Source organism: Zingiber officinale, chromosome 3A (assembly GCF_018446385.1).
Source record: "Zingiber officinale cultivar Zhangliang chromosome 3A, Zo_v1.1, whole genome shotgun sequence".
Taxonomy (NCBI): domain Eukaryota; kingdom Viridiplantae; phylum Streptophyta; class Magnoliopsida; order Zingiberales; family Zingiberaceae; genus Zingiber; species Zingiber officinale.
The window spans coordinates 29,221,380-29,241,041 of record NC_055990.1 but is presented as its reverse complement, the minus strand read 5'-3'; the positions used below and the strand labels follow the sequence as shown (position 1 = coordinate 29,241,041).

Genomic DNA, 19,662 nt, shown 5'->3' with positions numbered 1-19,662 from the left:
TAGGACTCACAGAAGGACGGCGATGTCGCGAGCCGAGGGAGGAGGAAATCGGCCAGAGGGAAGGAAGAGCGGCAGTGTCGAAGAGGAGACCGGCTGGTGGCACTGTTTCGTGCGACGCCGGATACTAGCTAGGGCACAGGGGACAGAAGAGGGGATAGGCTCGGTGTCGGCAGTGCTCGGGCACAAGGGAAACACCGGGGTTGCGATCGGGAACCGAGAGCCGGCGGCTCGGGTGCTGGCGGCTAGGCACAGAATCAGTGAGGAAGAAAAGGAAATGGGTGGCGGCGAGGAAGAAAGGCTCGGCTTCACCGAGAAGAGGAGAAGATAAAGAGAGGAACCGCCGTGGCCGGCGGTGGGCGCACCGAAGGAGAAGGGTGCGGGGACGGCTCGGGTTCGGCGACAAAAGCAAAGGAAAAAGAAATAAGAAAATAAAAGGAAAAGAATATATATATATAATCTTTTCCTCGCTTAAATCGGGTAGCCTAAACAGGCTTTTTTTTCCGGGCCTCGTTTTTATCCCCGTGAACTTATCCGTACGAGCTCCGAAAAATTCCCGAAAAATTTCCAAAAATTCCAGAAAATTCCCTTAATCATATTCTTTTATTTCCGGTATTTTACACCTGGTGAGTGAAGCCAGGTGAAAGTCCTAACTGGGAGGTTAGGCAGACTGGAAAATCCTAGTGAGTGAAGCTAGGTAGAAGGAAAGTCCTGGTGAGTGAAGCTAGGCAGAAGTGAAAATCCTAGTGAGTGAAGCTAGGTGAAAGTCCCGGTGAGTGAAGCCGGGCAGCTGGAAAATCCTGGTGAGTGAAGCCAGGTGAAAGATCTAGTGAGTGAAGCTAGGCAGTATGGAAAGTCCTAGTGAGTGAAGCTAGGTAGTATGGAAAGTCCCGGTGAGTGAAGTCGGGCAGTTGGAAAATCCTGGTGAGTGAAGCCAGGTGAAAGACCTAGTGAGTGAAGCTAGGCAGTATGGAAAGTCTTGGTGAGTGAAGTCAGGCAAATGAGAAGTCCTAGTGAGTGAAGCTAGGCAGAAGGAAAGTCCTGGTGAGTGAAGCCAGACACAGGAAATCCAGATGGATCAAGTTTGATCAGACATCTGGTGTTGGAAAGTCCAAGTAGGTCAAAGGGATTGACCATATACTTGGCATGGGAAATCCAGGTGGATTAAGGTTGATCGGACACCTGGTGGAGATAAGTCCAAGTAGGTCAAAGGGATTGACCGGATACTTAGCACGGGAAATCCAGGTGGATCAAGGTTGATCGGTCACCTGGTGGAGATAAGTCCAAGTGGGTCAAGGATGATCGGACACTTGGCACGAGGAGAAAAGCCCAAGTGGGTCAAAGGGATTGACCGAACACTTAGTGAGGGAGTCCTAGCAGGTCAAGGGTGACCGGATGCTAGGCATGATGTACCAACAGGTCATAGTTGGCCGGATGTTGATTTAGGGAACTTTGGACTTGTTTTTGCCCAGCTGGATCGATCAACCGATCGATTGACTCATGCCCAATCGATTGGCTCATGCCCAATCGATCGACCGATCGATTGGGAGAGTCCTCGCGACAAGCCTCCTCCCAATCGATCAGTGGATTGATTGGGGAGAAGTGTCGCGCAAACAGAAAGCCTCCCAATCGATCAGCTGATTGATTGGGAGCCTCCAATCGATCGGGCGATCGATTGGGTGGTGCGATTTCGCACGATAAACCCTGGATCGATCAGCCGATCGATCCAGGCGATTCCCAAGAGCACAGAGGCGCTCTGGATCGATCGGTCGATCGATCCAAAGGCTCCCCAATCGATTGGGAGCAATCCGATCGATTGAGATTCGACTGTTAGCGTCGATTAAAGCCGTTATCAAGCTCTTTCTCCGCCAACACTTGCACTGTTCATCTCTAATCTTCACAGCGATTCCAGAGCCACTCCACAGAGTTCTCACCTCCAGTTCTTGGAGGTTTTTCCAAGTCAAGAGGCGGATCTACAGCAAGAAGAAGAAAGCTAGGGTTAGAGTTTTTCTTGTGCAAACTTGTAAGCTTTTGCTTGTATTGTATTTCCTTTCCCTTTCTTCTTATAGTGTGAACTTGTAGGGCTTCTCCGCCTTCGGTAGTTACCGTAAAGAAGTGTTTTATTAGTGGAGGGTGCATGAGTGTGTGAATCCTTGGATTAGTTACCTCTTCTTGAGGTGGATATTAAGTAAATCCCTTGTGTTAGCGTTGTGTGTTTGTTTTCCTGTATTTCCGCTGCACATTTTTAAAGAAACAAGTAACAACGAGCATGAGATCACGCCAAGCTATTCACCCCCCCTCTAGCTACATATTTGGTCCCAACAAGTGGTATCAGAGCGATGTTGCTCTTCACCGGAATCATCACCGAAAGGGGCAACAAAGCTAGAGGGTGAAGAAGTTGGAGAAAATTTGTCAAAGTCAAAGAATTCAAGAAGCCTAACTTCAAGATGGAATTCCGAGATGGATTCGGATTCGATACAAGAGTGCCTCCACCATATGTATCCACGAGTTTCGATTCATGGAAATCAAGAATTGAAAACTTTCTTATAATGGAGATAGATCAATGGTTTGCTCTAATGGAAGGTTTCAAAGCTCCAACAAGTTCAAAGGGCAAGATCCTCAAGAAGAGAAAATGGAGTCAAGAGCAAGTTCAAAGGAGCGAGTCAAATGATAAAGTGACCAAGCTTTTCGTCAATTTGTTGCCAAACAATATATTGACTCAAATTGGAGAATTTGAGGATGCCAAGGAATTGTGGAGCAAGTTGGCCAAACTTCATGAAAAACCCTCCACTGTACCAATCCAAGAAAAATCCAAAGAGAGCGACTCAATGGAGCAAGATCAAAAGGAAGAGGATTCCGAAGTTGAGAGATGCTCAACTTCTGAAGAAGAGGTCCAAGAAGCTTCATCTTCAAAGGAATACAATGAAGAGGGCAAAGAGGAATCATACTCTTTGTTCCATGTACAAGAGGAAGATGAAGAAGCCTCCACCTCTAGGATTGAGGGGGAGTGAACTTTGTTGACATCGGATCAAGAAGAAAAAGAAGCTTCTACATCCGGGTCAAATGGAGAAGAAGACATTGCATCCTCCAAAGATCAAGAAATATCAAATGGAGGATTAAGTGTCATCCCTACATGTGAAGGTAAAAATATTTCCATTAAAAATAAAAATCACATCATATGTTTTGAATGTAGGGAACATGAGCACTACAAGATCAAGTGCCCTAAATTGGCCAAGAAGAAGGGCCAAGTGGCACCAAAGGGCAAGGAGAAGCCCAAAGAGACCGCTTCCGGAATAAAGAAGAGCAAGGAGCACATTGTGTGCTTCTCTTGCAATCAAAAGGGACACTATCGGAGCCAATGTCCTAAGGGGCAGAAGGCGGTCAAGCCTAAGGGAGGAAGCATGAGTCAAAGGGGAGCCTCTAAGGTAAAACGAAAGGTATCATTTATTGAGCCTACCCCTTTAAATAATGGTAAAAAGCATGATAATTCTAATTTTTATCATTACCACAAATATAGGAAGCATGATAGCATTAAGGAAAAACATGTAGATTTTCATGCTAAAACCACTCAACCTAGGGTTAGGAAGGTAGGTAAAAGTCTAGGAAATAACACTAAGGACCATAGCTATAAGCCTAGAAACAAAAATGCTCAAGGATTTAGTGAAAAATCATAATCTAGGGATTTATGGGAAGAAAATCAAGTCTTGAGGTCAAGACTTGATAAAATGGAAAAGACCCTAAAAAGGATGGAAAATATCCTTAAAGGGCAAAATGAGCATAGCCTAGGTATAGAAGTACAAAAGTCATCTAATGACCATAGAGGTTTGGGATACAAACCTAAGGCTAAGAAAGATGAAATTTCTTACCATAGGGTTTCATATAGTTATGGAACCGAGTCTAAGTCAAATAGTCAAGTCAAAAATACTAGGAAGGTTATTCCTAAGAGTATTTTTGCAACAAACGTGACTAAGACTTCTAAGAAGTCCAAGAAAGTCACTAAGAATGTCACAAGGGAAGAAATCCCTAGAGTTGACCTAGAAAATGTGACCAAGGACTCTAAGAAGCCTAACAAGGTCACTAGGAAGGTATCTAGGGAAGTTATCCCTAGTGAATACCTAGAGCATTCAAGGAGCACTAATAGGTTTTGGGTTCCTAGGAGCATTTTCTCTACCCCTTAGAGGGTGAAAGAGTGTCAACTCAAATTGAAAGGGTAGTTAACCCAATCATGATAAAGTTGACACTCTAAGAGCATTTTCAAGATTATTGTTAACCTTTGAAAATGATAAGGATTAAAGGCTTACTCTTGGAAAGAGTAAGATGTGTCAAAATTTGAGTATTTGGATACAATTTTAATTGGCACAAGAAATCAAGTCTAAAGAAATGACAAGTTGAGATGTTGACATTTTATTGGGAAGTTAAAGGCAAGTCTAAGCCTTATTTTAATTTGTTACTCTTTAAAAAGAGTAATATGTGCCAAAATTTGAGGAATTTATTTAATTTAAATTGGCACAAAAATAGGAAAATCAAAAGAAATGTCAAAATTGAATTTTGGTATTTTCTTGGGAAGTAATGAGTAATCTAGGCTATACATTTAAGTTAGCTAAGGTTTAAGGATACTTAGATAGTTATTCTAGGTATTTTGTTTATGCTAATTTACCATGCATTGTTTGCCCATCATATGTCATGACATCATATCTTGCATTCATGTTTTATTATGAAAAACACAAAAATACCATGTCATGTCATACATACATCATATAGTTCTAGGAAATTTTCTTTTGAAAATTATTTATCTTTGATATATGTCATATTGCATCATGCATAACCTTTAAATTCCTTGCAATTAAGGACAAATGACGTTTATTAACAAATCACATCCTTGGTGGATGTTCATAACCTCAAAATGCCTAGGTAGATATGCATGATCCCTAGATTAGGGCAAAACCAAAAGTTTACATCTCATAAAAGAACTATAAGATGACTTGTATGTGTTTTAGTGCACATTAGATACAAGTGAGATGTTAGGATGATGAACAAAACTCAATATGTTGATTTAGTGCATTCCTTTGAGTTTTAGGTTCATCAAAACATATAGTTATATGTTTTCCAATCATTGGGAAAGCTAAAGTACAAGTCATGTGCATTGAGCCCAAAGAACATGGTTGGAAATTGGTTTTGAAAATGATTTCAAATATATTTTGGAAAACCTTGGTGAAGACTATCTTTTGATAGTACTCATCATTGAAAAATTAAACACAAACTAGAAGAAAATACTAAAGTTTTTACAAGTTTTCTAGTTTGTGTCCATCTTGGAAAATATGAAGTATTTTCTTAGAAAACTATTTTTCTATGATAATATATGCCTTAAATAATGTCCACAATAATTTTCATGATTTTTCGAATTTTGTAGAATTTTTGGGGAGTTTCTGAAGTTGACTGAAATAGAATTTCAGCAATTTCAGATCTTCAATCGATCAACCGATCGATTGAAGTGCCTCAATCGATCGGGTGATCGATTGAGAAGACATCTCTCGTGAGCAGAAGCTCGCTGGATCGATCCACCGATCGATCCACGCAGTCTGAATCGATCAGTGGATCGATTCAGCAGGGTTCAATCGATTGAGACCCAACTTCAATCGATTGGGGATGCTGATTTTGGTTGGCAAAGCCTGATTTCATCATTTTAAACCACCTTTAGTCTAGGTAACCATTCCTAACCCCTCAAAACACATTTGTATATATTTAGGGGGAGTTTTCATGATGAAAACAAGGATGGATTGGTTAAGGAAGACTAAGTAGAGGTTTAGGTTGAGGTTTAGTTTCAATATTGAATTTTTTGGACCTCAAAACTTCTAAATTTGGGTTTCCTAAAGGTTTAGGGATTCCAAGTCATTGTTGTGCAATGACAGAAGTTACGTGCATGTCTTTAGGGGGAGTTACTCTTTAAGGACATGAAAATTTATTTTTCATACACCTTGGAAGGTAGTTAATCTTATTTAGCGAAAATGCTCAAGGTTGGGCATTTGAATGTAATGAAGAGTGGATATCTTCATTATTTATGTGGTATATGCTCAAGGATGAGCATTTAGAACAATGAAGGGTATGAAACCTTCGTTATTGTGTTGTGAACAACAAGTGAAGTTGTCAACAACATTGGGTAACTCTTCAGGGGGAGAGTTTTTTATGTGTGCCAATAGGGGGAGAATGCGTGGTTAAGTTAGGTCTTCATTGCCTAAGAGGGAATTTGCCCTCTAGAAAAGGAGGAGAATGGAGGAAACCATCATTCTCATATTGGCATGAAGGAAGTTGAGGCTATGAGATTAGCCTAACTTACAAGTGGTATTGTCAAACATAAAAAAGGGAGAGATTGTTGGTGCAATATTCCCTAGGTCAAGGTTGACCTGGTTGACTGAGCTTGAATTGGGTCAAGCTCGAGTCTTGATGTTTAGGTTTCGATGTTTAACAATACATGGAGACAAGATATGGAGATTGCAGGTGCAATTGTTCATGTGGTGAGATTGTGAAAGAGAGTCAAGTAGGTCAAGGTTGACTGAATACTTGATTGGAAAATCCTGGTGAGTGAAGCCAGGTGAAAGTCCTAACTGGGAGGTTAGGCAGACTGGAAAATCCTAGTGAGTGGAGCTAGGTAGAAGGAAAGTCCTGGTGAGTGAAGCTAGGCAGAAGTGAAAATCCTAGTGAGTGAAGCTAGGTGAAAGTCCCGGTAAGTGAAGCCTGGCTGCTGGAAAATCCTGGTGAGTGAAGCCAAGTGAAAGACCTAATGAGTGAAGCTAGGCAGTATGAAAAGTCCTAGTGAGTGAAGCTAGGTAGTATGGAAAGTCTCGGTGAATGAAGCCGGGCAGTTAGAAAATCCTGGTGAGTGAAGCCAGGAGAAAGACCTAGTGAGTGAAGCTAGGCAGTATGGAAAGTCCTGGTGAGTGAAGCCAGGCAAATGAGAAGTCCTAGTGAGTGAAGCTAGGCAGAAGGAAAGTCCTGGTGAATGAAGCCAGGCACAGGAAATCCAAATGGATCAAGTTTGATCAGACATCTGGTGTTGGAAAGTCCAAGTAGGTCAAAGGGATTGACCGGATACTTGGCACGGAAAATCCAAGTGGATCAAGGTTGATCGGACACCTGGTGGAGATAAGTCCAAGTAGGTCAAAGGGATTGACCGGATACTTAGCACGGGAAATCCAGGTGGATCAAGGTTGATCGGGCACCTGGTGGAGATAAGTCCAAGTGGGTCAAGGATGACCGGACACTTGGCACGAGGAGAAAAGTCCAAGTGGGTCAAAGGGATTGACCGGACACTTGGTGAGGGAGTCCTAGCAGGTCAAGGGTGACCGGATGCTAGGTATGATGTACCAACAGGTCATGGTTGACCAGATGTTGGTTTAGGGGACTTTGGACTTGTTTTTGGGCAAAAATAAGAGCTAGATCGATCAGTTGATCGATTGGCTCATGCCCAATCGATCGACCGATCAATTGGGAGAGTCCCCGCGATAAGTCTCCTCCCAATCAATCAGTGGATCGATTGGGGAGAAGTGTCGCGCGAATAGAAAGCCTCCCAATCGATCGGGCGATCGATTGGGAGGTGCGATTTCGCACGATAAGCCCTGGATTGATCAGTCGATCGATCCAGGTGATTCCCAAGAGCATAAAGGCGCTCTGGATCGATCGGTCGATCGATCCAAAGCCTCCCCAATCGATTTGGAGCAATCCGATCGATTGGGATTCAACCGTTGGCGTCGATTAAAGCCGTTGTCGAGCTCTTTCTCCGCCAACGCTTGCACTATTCAACTCCGATCTTCACAGCGATTCTAGAGCCGCTTCACAGAGTTCTCACCGCCAGTTCTTGAAGTTCTTGGAGGGTTTTTCCAAGTCAAGAGGTGGATTTACAGCAAGAAAAAGAAAGCTAGGGTTAGGGTTTTTCTTGTGCAAACTTGTAAGGTTTTGCTTGTATTGTATTTCCTTTCCCTTTCTTCTTGTAGTGTGAACTTGTAGGGCTTCTCCACCTTCGGTAGTTACCGTAAAGGAGTGTTTTATTAGTGGAGGGTGCGTGAGTGTGTGGATCCTTGGATTAGTCACCTCTTCTTGAGGTGGATACCAAGTAAATCCCTTGTGTTAGCGTTGTGTTTGTTTTCTTGTGTTTCCGCTGCACATCTTTGAAAAAACAAGCAACAACGAGCATGATATTGCGCCAAGCTATTCACCCCCCCTCTAGCTACATATTTGGTCCCAACAATCCGAAGCTAGAAGACGCCTTCAATTGGATGGAAGGCGCGTTCCAGACGACAACTCAGCTCAACGTTGATATCTTCGCGAGGCTCTTCGCTTAGGTGATTCTCCTGCCATCCGAAATTGAGCTCACCCGAACTTAACTCCGGCTTTCTCTTCGAGCAGGCTTCCGCCTCGGCTTCTTGTCCCTCTAACGTCACGCACGTCCTTCTCGTCCACCGGTGTACTCTTTCGCAGCACCTCGTCCCTCAGATGCACCGAGCCCGTTGGCTCATTTCCCGTGCTACCCTAGCTGCGTCTTTCACTCTACTTCTTATGTTTCTAAGCTCCTACACACTTAGACACAAGGATCAAAATATAATAGGACCTAGCTAAACTTAGTTGACCACATCAAAATAACCATGGGGTACTAACAATCTCTCCTTTTTGTTGTGCATCAACCCAAGTTTAAGTTAGGGTTAAAAATACAATGAAATAATAAAGCAATGAATTTAAACAAGTTAATTGCAAAATAAAAAATACAAGGATAAATCCTAACTCCCTCTGAACTACCTATATCCTCCCTTTGATCACATAAAAAAACTTTGGGAAAAAATAAAATAAACTTTTAGAAAATGTTGAAATATTTTCAGCAGAAGTCTAAGGGATAAACAAATCAAATAACTGGAAAGAATTTTCAGCAGAAGTCTAAGGGATAGAAAAAAAAATTAAGAAGTTTATAGAATTTTGAAAAGAAATCTAAATTTTTTTTATACCAGTTGAAAATTTAAATAATATTGAAATTACTTTAAGCAAAAAATAAAAACTGGGAAAAAACTTTTATTTTAGTTAGTTAATTAAACATTTATTTCAATAATTAGTTTCCAAACTATGGTGAGGTACTAGGCCTTCTTGGATATTAGAACAACAACCAATTTTAGACAAAGTTTTTTAAAGAAATTAAATATTCAATTTTCTTCCTGAACATTCTAGGTCTATCTATCAAACATAACACTTTAATCTAAGCATATTTTGGAACCCAATATAAGTTTCTATCTATTGGTTTATTAAAAATTTCTTAGGAATATATTTCTGTGATATTTTTCTAATTTGACCCTGGTGATTTCTAATGTACCAGTTGATTTTACCATAATTTCTAAATCTTAGTTTTTGATAGTAATTAGAACATGCATGGTTATCTTTCAATCTCTCTATTTGTGTTTCTAATTTTTTTGTTTTCTATTTTTTTTTGTTTTCTAATTTCAAATTATCAAATAATTCTAGTGGACATACATTGGCTAATTGTCTTTTTAAATCAAAATTTTATTTTTCTAATTTGCACATATTTTTAGAGAGCATTTTGATAAACTCAAGAGATTGCTTAGGAGATAGTGCACGTACCTCACTTACCTCATGTTGTAATGCTCCCCCATCATCACTGCTTTCTTCAGAGGATCCTCCCCTTTCATTGATGTTCATCTCTAAATTGCTTTCATCTTCTTTTTGATGGTCTACCATTAGGGCTAGTCCGACAAAGGCTTCATCTCAGACATAGAGGACGATGATTCATCCCATGTGACCTTCAGATTCTTGTGCTTCGATCTTGTTGGTCTTTTTCCCTTGCCCTTCTCTTTTTTCTTTAGTTCTGGGCAGTCGTCTTTGATGTGATCTTCTCCTTGGCCGTTGTAGCATCAGACATTTCTTTTGCTCCGAAAGTGCTTCTTTGTCTGTGACTTATTAAATTTATTAGATTTAATGAATTTATTAAATTTTCTTACCATTAGAGCCGCTTCGTCTTCATCAATTGATGTTTCGGAGTTTGGATCATCCGTTCTTACCTTTGGGGGTAATGATCTGACTAGGCTCCCTTTTCATCTCTGCACATCTAGATTCTTGAAGTTCAAAGGTGGAAAAAAGATTTTCTAATGAACTAACTTCGAGGTCTTTAGATATATAAAATGAGTCGACTATAGAGGTCCACTTGGGTGCCCTAGGAAATACATTTAAAGTGTACCTTAATGAATCTCAGTTCGTTACCTTTTCTCCGAGATTCGTAAGTCCGATGGTGAGTTCTTTGATTCTCAAGTGCAGATGTGCAACTATTTCCCTTTCTTCCATTCGAGGTTCGTTAGTTAGTTCCGGAGCAGATCCTGTCTCGCAAGCTTTGCTTCGAAAGTTCCTTCGTGAAACTCCAGGAACTTCTCCCAAAGTTCCTTTGCTGATTAGTAATCTCCAATCCGATTTACTTCCTAGGGTGGAAGTACACTGAGCAGGTGGAGCTCGTCTCGTCCATTCACTATGAAGTCTGCTTGATCCTTCTTGGTCCATTGGTATTCTTCCTTCTCATTTCCTTGTGGGTCTTTGGGAGCTACAAAACCATATTTAATTATCAAAAGAATTTCAAAATCAGTTTTAAAAAAATAACTCGATGCGTTTCTTCCATAATGCAAATTCTCCCTTAAACTTCGGCGGGTAGATGCTCAGTTCGGCCATCGTCTCGATGCTTCAGATGATGATTAGTTCTTCTGAGGAGTTTTGACTCTGATACCACTTATTGATGCAGCGGGGCCGGCAAGAGGGGGTGAATTACCTATTAAAAATAAAGCGAATCTTTCTCGTTCTTTCAACTCTAGTTAGTAGCACAAGTATACTAAACAGAATAATAAAACTGAACAAAAAGTACGAGAACAATTTATTTACTTGGTTATAACCTAGGTGGTTGTTAATCCAAGGTATTGAAGAAAGCTCCACTAGAAAAACTCCTTTGTTGAAGGCGGAGTAATCTCTTACAAACGTTTACAGCTCATAGAATAACTAGGAAGTGAATACAAAACTTCTAGTTCAGTTGCTGTATTTTTTTCCTAGGTCCAAGGGTCCTTTTATAGCCCTTGGAAAATCTTATCCGAGGTTGGAATGCGCCTTCAATAGGGTGGAAGACGCCTCTAGCATGTCAAGTTATATCCGTATGAAGATAAAGTTTATCTTCACAAATGGTCACTTGGAAGGCGCTTCAAAAGCTGGAAGACACCTTCCTACTGTTCATCGAAGGTGCCTTCCATTCACGGAAGGCGCCTTCCACACGGTAACCCAGCTCATCGTTGATCTGTTCGCAAGGCTCTTTGCGTAGGTGATTCTCTGGCTATCTAGAATTGAGCTCACTTGAATTTAACTCCGGCCTTCTCCTTGAGCAGGCATCCTCTCCGGCTTTTCATCCCTCGAACGTCGTGCATATCCTTCTCGTTCATCGGTGTACTCTTCCACATCACCTTACCCCTTGGATACACAGAGCCTATCGGCTCCTTTTCCGTGCCACCCTTCTCGCTAGTTGCGTCTTCCATTAGACTTCTTGTGTTCTTAAGCTCCACATATTTAGACACAAGGATCAAAACACGACAAGACCTAACTGAACTTGGTTAACCACATCAAAATAACCGTGGGGTACTAACAGATTTGAGTCAATAAGATTTTTCCTCTAGGATTCAGACTTTCCTCTTGAGTTATAGTGTTCAAAATTAAAAATTTTAGATACTCACAGGGTATATTATATATATTTAACATTTAAGATTTTAGACTTTAGGGGTTGGATTATACTGGATTTAAGTCAATAAAATTTTCTCTCTAAAGTTCAAACTTTCCTTTTGAGTTATACTGTTCAAGAGAAAAAAAATTAGATTTCACGTGGTATAATGTTATTTTAAGGAGTAATGTTATATATATATATATATATTTGGAATATAGGCGCCAAGATTTGATTCAGGCGCTTGGATTGGTGGGTGCGCGCAGAATGTTGCCCTATACATTCTTGGGCAACCCTTATAGGTCTAAGCACCCTGAGTCACCCCAGGCGGCCCGATTCACTTTTAGGTATCGAGGCGCCCAAACCTGTGAGGGTCGCCCAGGAGTGTGTAGGGTAAGGGCGACTCTCATAGGTTTGGGCGCTCAAACCTATGAAGGTTGCCAAGGAGTGTACAGAGTAAGGGTGTGTCGAGTAACATTTCTCTTATATATATATATATATATATATTTGTGTGTGTGTAGAGTTTTCACTACAACAAAATCGCTCATAGACATCAGTGGAACAACAACGGTTTTAGGCTAAAACCGATGTCTTTGAGTATTTTACACCGGTTTTTCTAAAAACCGGTGTCTATGAGCGCAGATTTTAGCTCATAGACATCGGTTTTTTAGGCGATGTCTATGAGTGCCCTTTTTTCGTTAATAGACATCGATTTTAACATCAGTTTTTAAAATCCGATGTTAATGAACCCAAATAAAATATTTTAATTTTCCCCACAAGCCAAAATATGCCTAAGTGTTTTCCTTCCAAACCTAAATCTTTATCCCGCCCCTTCCTCCGCGCGACCATCTCTCTCGCGTAAACCTAAACCGAGACATCTCTCTCAGCTTAAACCTAAACCTCCGACCATCTCTCTCAGCCTCATCTCCCTCTTCCCCCTTCCTAGATCCTTTCCCGATCAGGATCAAGACACGACGAACTTGCTTCTCCGTCCAACCACACCGCATCTCCTCCAACTCCTCCATTTGGTTGAGAAGAGGAGGCCTTCTTTGCATTCCGGTAATCCATACTTTATCTTTTCCTTTCTGCTTCCTCCTGTTTTTGTGTTCGGTTCTGCTCCCTTCCCATGAGGCTGCTTTCCTCTCGGAGTTGCCCAACCTCGCCACTATCTCCTTTGAGGAAGGCTACACCCAACTGTTCGAAGACTCCAACCTCATGCTTCACGGCGATGGCCGGACTGTCCACCTCTCCCTCGACCAACGAATAGGTTCTGTTAAAAGATTTTTTTTTTAAAAAAGAAAGGGGCATCTTTGAACCTACCTTGTTCTGTGATCAGGTGCTGCATTTGCGTCGCAAGATCTCTACCTCCATGGATTCTTTAGTGCCTCCATTAAACTGCCCTCCGATTACGTGGCTGGAGTGGTGGTTGCTTTCTATGTATGCTTCTTTACTCTCGAGTTTAGATTTTGCAGCACTTTCCTTTACCTGTTTGAAAGAAGAAGAAGAAGAAGAAGAAGGACGAAAAAACAAAAACAATCTCTCCTCCGCCGCGATGGGCTCTGCAACAGTCCTCGCATCACTCTGCAATGGGGGTGCCGCAAGCGCCTCCGCCGCATCAAGGTCAGGGACAAAGGATCCACCGCAAAATCTGGCGTCCGGAGGGGAATCGCGTCTCGGAATGTCCGCCGCATCGCAGATCAAGAGTCCCCCCTGCACCCGCCTCTTTATCCCCTCAGGTAATAGATCGGAGGTTGATCCGGAAAAGTTAGGGTATGATCTAGTTTGAGGTGTCGGCGGTGAGATATGGAAGTAACCACTGCTCGGATTTATCCACAGGAGGTCGGAATTGGCCGGGAGCGAGAACCATAACTCCCGATCTGTCTCGTCGTCGCCGGATAAGGATGACCGTTGCTACACGACCAGGGGATCGGCGGCGTTGGTATGCGAGGGCGAGAACGCCAACGAAAGAGCCTCGACAGCCTCTCTACCTCGATTCTTCGTTTCACTGTCGAACAAGGAGAAGGAGGAGGACTTCATGGTGATGAAGGGGTGCAAGCTGCCGCAGCGACCCAAGAAGAGATCCAAATTCGTCCAAAAATGCATACTCGTACGCTTCCATTCCCTCCAAAAATCCGATTTTTAAGATCAAACAGTCGAAAAAACTAATTTTTTCCTCTAATTTCTTTGACAAACTCAATCTAGTTGGTGAGTCCTGGAGCATGGCTGTCAGATCTCTCACAGGAGAGGTATGTAGTCAGGGAGAAGAAGGGATCAAGAAAGGTAGAAATTCTCTCTCTACCTTGGACTAATTTGCTCGTCTCGTTCCTGCGTCCCATTCACATCTCATGTTCTTTTGTTTCCTGTTCCATAATTCGCAGAGGAGAAGAGGATTAAAGGCCATGTCCATGGAGAGTGATTCAGAATGAAGCAAAAGGGAGAGGTAATACTAATTGCTATCATTGATTATGATCGAATTGGAATTTTTCCGTCAGAATTTAATTTTCCCATGACTCATCATTCAAATTTATTTTGTATCTTGTATAACTTAGTTAATTTTGTTAATCCAGCGGATGGTGGCTGACTTTTACGGTGGGAAAATCTTACTAAAGTTTAATCTTTATGTTCGTGCAGACCTAGTGGTTGCTAGTGCTGGTGACGATAAAAAGATATCACTTTGGAATAAAAATGGCCAAAGTATGGGATCCTTTCCTTCTCACGGCAGCGACCTTGCTGATGACATTGAGGTAGCTCATTGTTTGCTCATTAATTTGTTCTATTGTGATCAATACATCTGGTTTTCTGGAAATTTACAGATGCCCGGATGCCATTCAAATCATTGCCTGCATTTTTTTCCCCCTGTCTCTCTGTCTCTCTGGTTTACATCTTTTCTTCAGTTCAACCACTGTTAATGATTATTCTAGAGTGACCTACGTGTCTCTGGTTTACATCTTTGATTCAATTCAATAATTGTTAGTGAATTGATTTCTACTAGAATGTCCTGCATGGAGTCAGTAACATTGCTACCGATTTCTTTTCCATCTAAATCATGGACAAAATAAATAAACTAAAAGCACTGGAACTGTTGGCACGATAGAAATTGCCACCTTCTTGCTATGTTGTGTCTGGGTATTTTCTTCCATCAATATTTTCTTCGAACAATGGTGATTGTTCGTTTGACTCCCTTATGAATTTTAGCATACATGTTGAACAAATAAGAAGAAAATAGCTAGCATATCTCTTTTGCTAGGTAGGTTATTTCTTTTCATCTAATTGTACAGCAATGTCTGCCAATATAGCAAAGTCTGACTTTGACTTTTACAGTTGATGACTTTGCAAAAATTGCTTATTCTGATGTTACACATTGAAGAAATAAGAGACTTAAAAGCTAGATTTTCTCCTTTTCCAGGTAGTTTTTTTTTTCTTTGCGTTTGAGTGCATAGCATGGAAAATGTTGCTTGTAAACATAGAATGAGTACAGCTTGATTATTCTGCAAGTTTTCACTTGATGGTAAAAATTAAGAGAAATTTTATGACTGTGCCGTGTTTCGATATTTGCAATTGTAACAATATGAATCCTTTACGTTATTTTTGTATGTTTCATTGTAATGCTAAGTACCGCTCCTAAGCCTTGTTTCCCCTTGTTGTGATTAGGGACAAATTAGTGCATACTCGCAGTCTGGGTGACTATACCTGTATTTTTTTTAGTAAGCTTACCGATTCTGATTGATGCCTAACAGGACCTAAATGACAATATGGCCATGGGTTTAAGTAATAAAAACACTTCTTATCTGTGTAATTATGAGTGCATAATATATCAAACATTTTAAAGATTTTTTTTACTTTTCTCTATTTTGTAGGAATCCATAAATTGTATCAGCTTTAGTAATAAAAGTTCTAGATATCTTTGCTCTGGAGGAAGTGGGCATATTGTCAGAATATGGGACCTGCAAAGGAAAAGGTGCATCAAACGGTTGAGTGGTCATATTGACACAATTACAGGTGTAATGTACAACTGCAAAGATGAACATTTAGCATCCATCAACGAGAAGGGGGATCTCATACTTCATTATCTTGCTTCCGGAACACGGGCTGAACTCAAGGATCCAAATGGGCAGGTTATTGGCTGTCAAATATTTTGAAAATTCCAAACTTTCGCTCTACTAACATCTTTTTTGGTTTAACATGAATCTGTATCGGTGATGCGATTGCAGGTACTAAGAGTACTTGATTATTCTCGATTTAGTCGACATCTTTTGTCAACAGCTGGGGATGATGGATCTGTTCATATTTGGGATACAACTGGTCGCAGACCAAAGGTTAGTAAAATAATATTTCTTAATCTGCTAAAATGAAGGAGAAATTGTATTTGTTCCCTGCATTCACTAAAAAATTGATCTCCATTCACTCTGGCTCTTGGTGTCAGGTTTCTTGGTTGAAACAGCATTCTGCCCCAACAACTGGTATTTGCTTCTCTCCATCAAGTGACAAGGTATTATCTTCCTAGGAATCTATTAAATGATTTGGATTTCTGGTGGATAATTATACATGGTTTGGCTAGTTTAGTTGGATGGGAGGTGCTTGTTCTATAGAAAATCAATGGCCATTATATCCTGACTTGTTTTCCCTGTAGATTATTGTTACAGTTGGTCTTGATAAAAAGTTGTATATGTTTGATTCTGGAACAAAAAGACCCTCATATTGCATGCCTTTTGAGGCACCCTTCTCATCGCTGGCATACTGTGATGATGGTAATCTATTGGCTGCTGGGACAAATAATGGACGTGTAGTATTCTATGATGTTCGAGGGAAACCTCAACCTTTCACAGTTCTTCGTGCATACAGTAGTTCAGAGGTAAGATATCTTATCTGCCAAGAATAGCATGTATTTCATAGTCATCTTGATTCTTTTTTTCATTGCTTCATTAAATAGTCTATTTATATGCTGATGATAGCATGCCTTTCATAGTCATGTTTGTTCTTTTTATGCTAAACAATCCTGTCAGGTCATGCAGAACATGCAAGCATATAGATGCTGCAAAGGTTTTTATTAGTTTATTTGATCTCATATGACAGATTTAGATTCAATTTCATCAAGTAATCTGAGAAAATCACACGTTTGGGTTTTAGATTATTAGATCACAGGCAGTGCACATAGATAAAAAAATTCAATCTTTTTAAATAAAGATTGATTGAAAATTACATCTGTGCTAGTTTATTGATACCTGTTATGATGCTTGATTAGCCTTGTGAAACAAATTATAAGTGAGAACAGATACAATATATTTCTGTGATATTTAAAGAAGTGTTTTCACTGTGATTTTGGGTATTCATCAAAAGTTTAATAAATAAAGAAATCATTTTTTTCCCCGTCTCTCTGGTTTACATCTTTTCTTCAGTTCAACCACTGTTAATGATTATTCTAGAGTGACCTGCGTGTCTTTGGTTTACATCTCTGATTCAATTCAATAATTGTTAGTGAATTGATTTCTACTAGATGATTGCTTTGCAACCACAGTATGTCTTTTCTGTAAGTCTTATGCATGTCTCACCTTGGGTGTTGTTTCCCACAGTTTTAAAACACAACTAATTTACTTGATGTATTCATGAGAAGGAAAAATACAACTGAGTTCTAAAGCAATTGATGCTTCTGTTAAAGTTGCAAAAGAATTACTAAAATTTGATGATGTTCTTGGCAGACTAATAGCATGTGTGAACAATTTGAATACCACTGCTTTATATGTTAATAAATTTGAAGAAATATAACCACGGCTGGCTATACATAGTATAATCTCATCTTTTGCTATTTGATGTTTTCCTTCAAATATGTCCTAAGCATTTATTTATTTCGGCTTTATATTATTTGTTTCATGGTAAATTAATCTTCTTGTCCATCTTCAGACTCTTGACATGTTTGCAGAGTGACTAAAAGTCTTGAAAAGAACACCATATGCACCATCAATCCCAGAGGTAGAAGATTTTATAGAAGTTGACTAAAAATGACAACACTGCTCCCTGTAATTATAAGCTTCATCAGAGGTAGCTTTGCTCTTCTATGCTTCACTGGATTTGTTGTGTAGTCATATTTCTTTGTTCAACCATTATCATGCCTAGTAAGTTGTTGTATTATGCCTAGTAAGTTGTTGTATGATGCCTACTAATATATTATTTATGTGTTTTTACAGTTTACAAATCTCAAGTACTCCATAGTTGAAATTGATGAAGTGCGGTTCGAGTGGGCTGAATGCATGCTAGATTACATTTGAAGTGCGGTTCTACCTTGATGTGTTAAAAGAATGTTCTACCTTGATTTTGATATTTATTAGCTAGCTTTTGATGTAAAAAGAATGTTTGGGTATTTTATGGATATTGTTGTAAGAAGATTATTTATATAATTTGTGAATATTTGTGTATTTTATGGATATTATTGAATGAAGAATATTTGTACAATTTGTGAATATTTGTGTATTTTTTTTTTGTTATTGTCGGTTTTAAAATCAAATCTGTGCTGTTAGAAAAAATACATATTACATCGGTTTTCCACCGATGTAAAACCGGTGTTATAAAGTAATATTACATCGGTCATTTACCGCTGCCAAAACTGGTGTTATTAACATACAATATTACATCGGTTTTACACCGTGTATGAAACGGTGTCGTTAAGTGATACTACACCGGTTAATAACCGATTCGAAAACCGGTGTCGTTAAGTGATACTACACCGGTTTTAACCCGATGTCTAAAATGGCAGACTTTTAACATCGGCTTCATAGACATCGGTCGAAAATCAAATAGACACCGGTGGAAAACCGATGTCTATGAGCGATTTTGTTGTAGTGTTTGATATGATGCTCGTCTTATGCCGCACACCCTGTGTGTAGGGGTGAGCAATCAATTTAAATCAAATCGATTAAACTAAAAATTGAATCGACGGAACTATTTTCAAACCAACCGAGCATACCCAACTTTTCAAAAAAAAAAAAAAAACTGAACCGATAAAACATTAGTTAATTCGATTTTTGACTGAAATAACTAAATTTTTTAGTTTGGTTTGGTTTGATTCTGATTTTTGATTTAGTTTGGTTTGATTAGGTTTGGTTCCGATTTGGTTCGGTTAAACTCATAATATCGATTCGGTTTGGTTCTAGTTTAGTTCGATTTAGTTTGGTCAGGTTCTGGTTTTGTTTGGTTTAACTCATAATATCGGTTTAATCGATTTAACTGAATTTTGAATTTTAAAACCGAAATCGAACCGATTAAATCGGTTAAACTATTTTTTTAAATCAAATTTCTAAATTAACCGAACCAAACTTTTAACTTCGATCGGTTAGTTCAATTTAACTGAACTTTTACTACCCTTACCTGTGTGCACCTAAACCCTAAAGGCAAAATCTGATTAGGATAACCAAGAGCTTAAAAAAAATAAACAAGAAAAAATTCAATCACATTAGGTGCTCATGGAGTATGCGGCGCGGGTATATATATATATATATATATATATATATATATATATATATATATATATATATATATATATCTTGCTATCGATTCCTCCAATTGATATGTTATAATCTATTTAATTCTGTCAAAACCTAATTTTTTTTAATCATTATCTCATCTGCATATAACAACTTTTCTCTCTTTCCTCTTAAATTAAAATAAAATTATCTCTTTTCTTTCCTATAATTACATGCAATAAATACTATGATACTGATTTTTAAAGGTGGTGTAGCAATTAATGTGTAGTAGCTACTACAACGTGTAGTAGTTACTGTGTAATAGCTGCTATAATGTTGTAACAACTACTATATAGTAACTGCTACATGTTGTAGCAGCTACTGTGCAATTAAAGCATCTACTACATAATAACTGCTACAATATTATAGTAGTTACTGTGTAGTTTTACCAGCTATTGTGTAATTGTAGCAACTATTGTG

At 39.5% G+C, this 19,662-nt stretch overlaps 2 protein-coding genes across 2 annotated transcripts; both read left to right on the top strand.

Moving 5' to 3' along the window:
* Positions 1–13,280: 13,280 nt before the first annotated feature.
* Positions 13,281–14,167, top strand: LOC122050296. Its single transcript, XM_042611216.1, has 4 exons — positions 13,281–13,498; positions 13,565–13,835; positions 13,931–14,008; positions 14,107–14,167. Exons 1-4 carry the CDS (start codon positions 13,281–13,283, stop codon positions 14,152–14,154), a joined length of 615 nt encoding a protein of 204 aa, XP_042467150.1. The 3' UTR covers positions 14,155–14,167.
* A 131-nt stretch (positions 14,168–14,298) lies between these two features.
* Positions 14,299–16,080, top strand: LOC122050295 (protein NEDD1-like). Its single transcript, XM_042611215.1, has 3 exons — positions 14,299–14,472; positions 15,586–15,843; positions 15,940–16,080. Exons 1-3 carry the CDS (start codon positions 14,299–14,301, stop codon positions 16,078–16,080), a joined length of 573 nt encoding a protein of 190 aa, XP_042467149.1.
* Positions 16,081–19,662: the final 3,582 nt, after the last annotated feature.

What these genes read in the sequence shown, in the direction of transcription:
- LOC122050296 (XM_042611216.1), top strand. Translation starts at nt 13,281, where the DNA reads ATGGGCTCTGCAACAGTCCTCGCATCACTCTGCAATGGGGGTGCCGCA. An exon ending in GTTGATCCGGAAAAGTTAGG is followed by an intron (nt 13,499 to 13,564) that starts GTATGATCTAGT and finishes ATTTATCCACAG; the next exon opens with GAGGTCGGAATTGGCCGGGA. An exon ending in AGAAGAAGGGATCAAGAAAG is followed by an intron (nt 14,009 to 14,106) that starts GTAGAAATTCTC and finishes CATAATTCGCAG; the next exon opens with AGGAGAAGAGGATTAAAGGC.
- LOC122050295 (XM_042611215.1), top strand. Translation starts at nt 14,299, where the DNA reads ATGGTGGCTGACTTTTACGGTGGGAAAATCTTACTAAAGTTTAATCTT. An exon ending in ACCTTGCTGATGACATTGAG is followed by an intron (nt 14,473 to 15,585) that starts GTAGCTCATTGT and finishes TCTATTTTGTAG; the next exon opens with GAATCCATAAATTGTATCAG. An exon ending in TCAAGGATCCAAATGGGCAG is followed by an intron (nt 15,844 to 15,939) that starts GTTATTGGCTGT and finishes ATGCGATTGCAG; the next exon opens with GTACTAAGAGTACTTGATTA.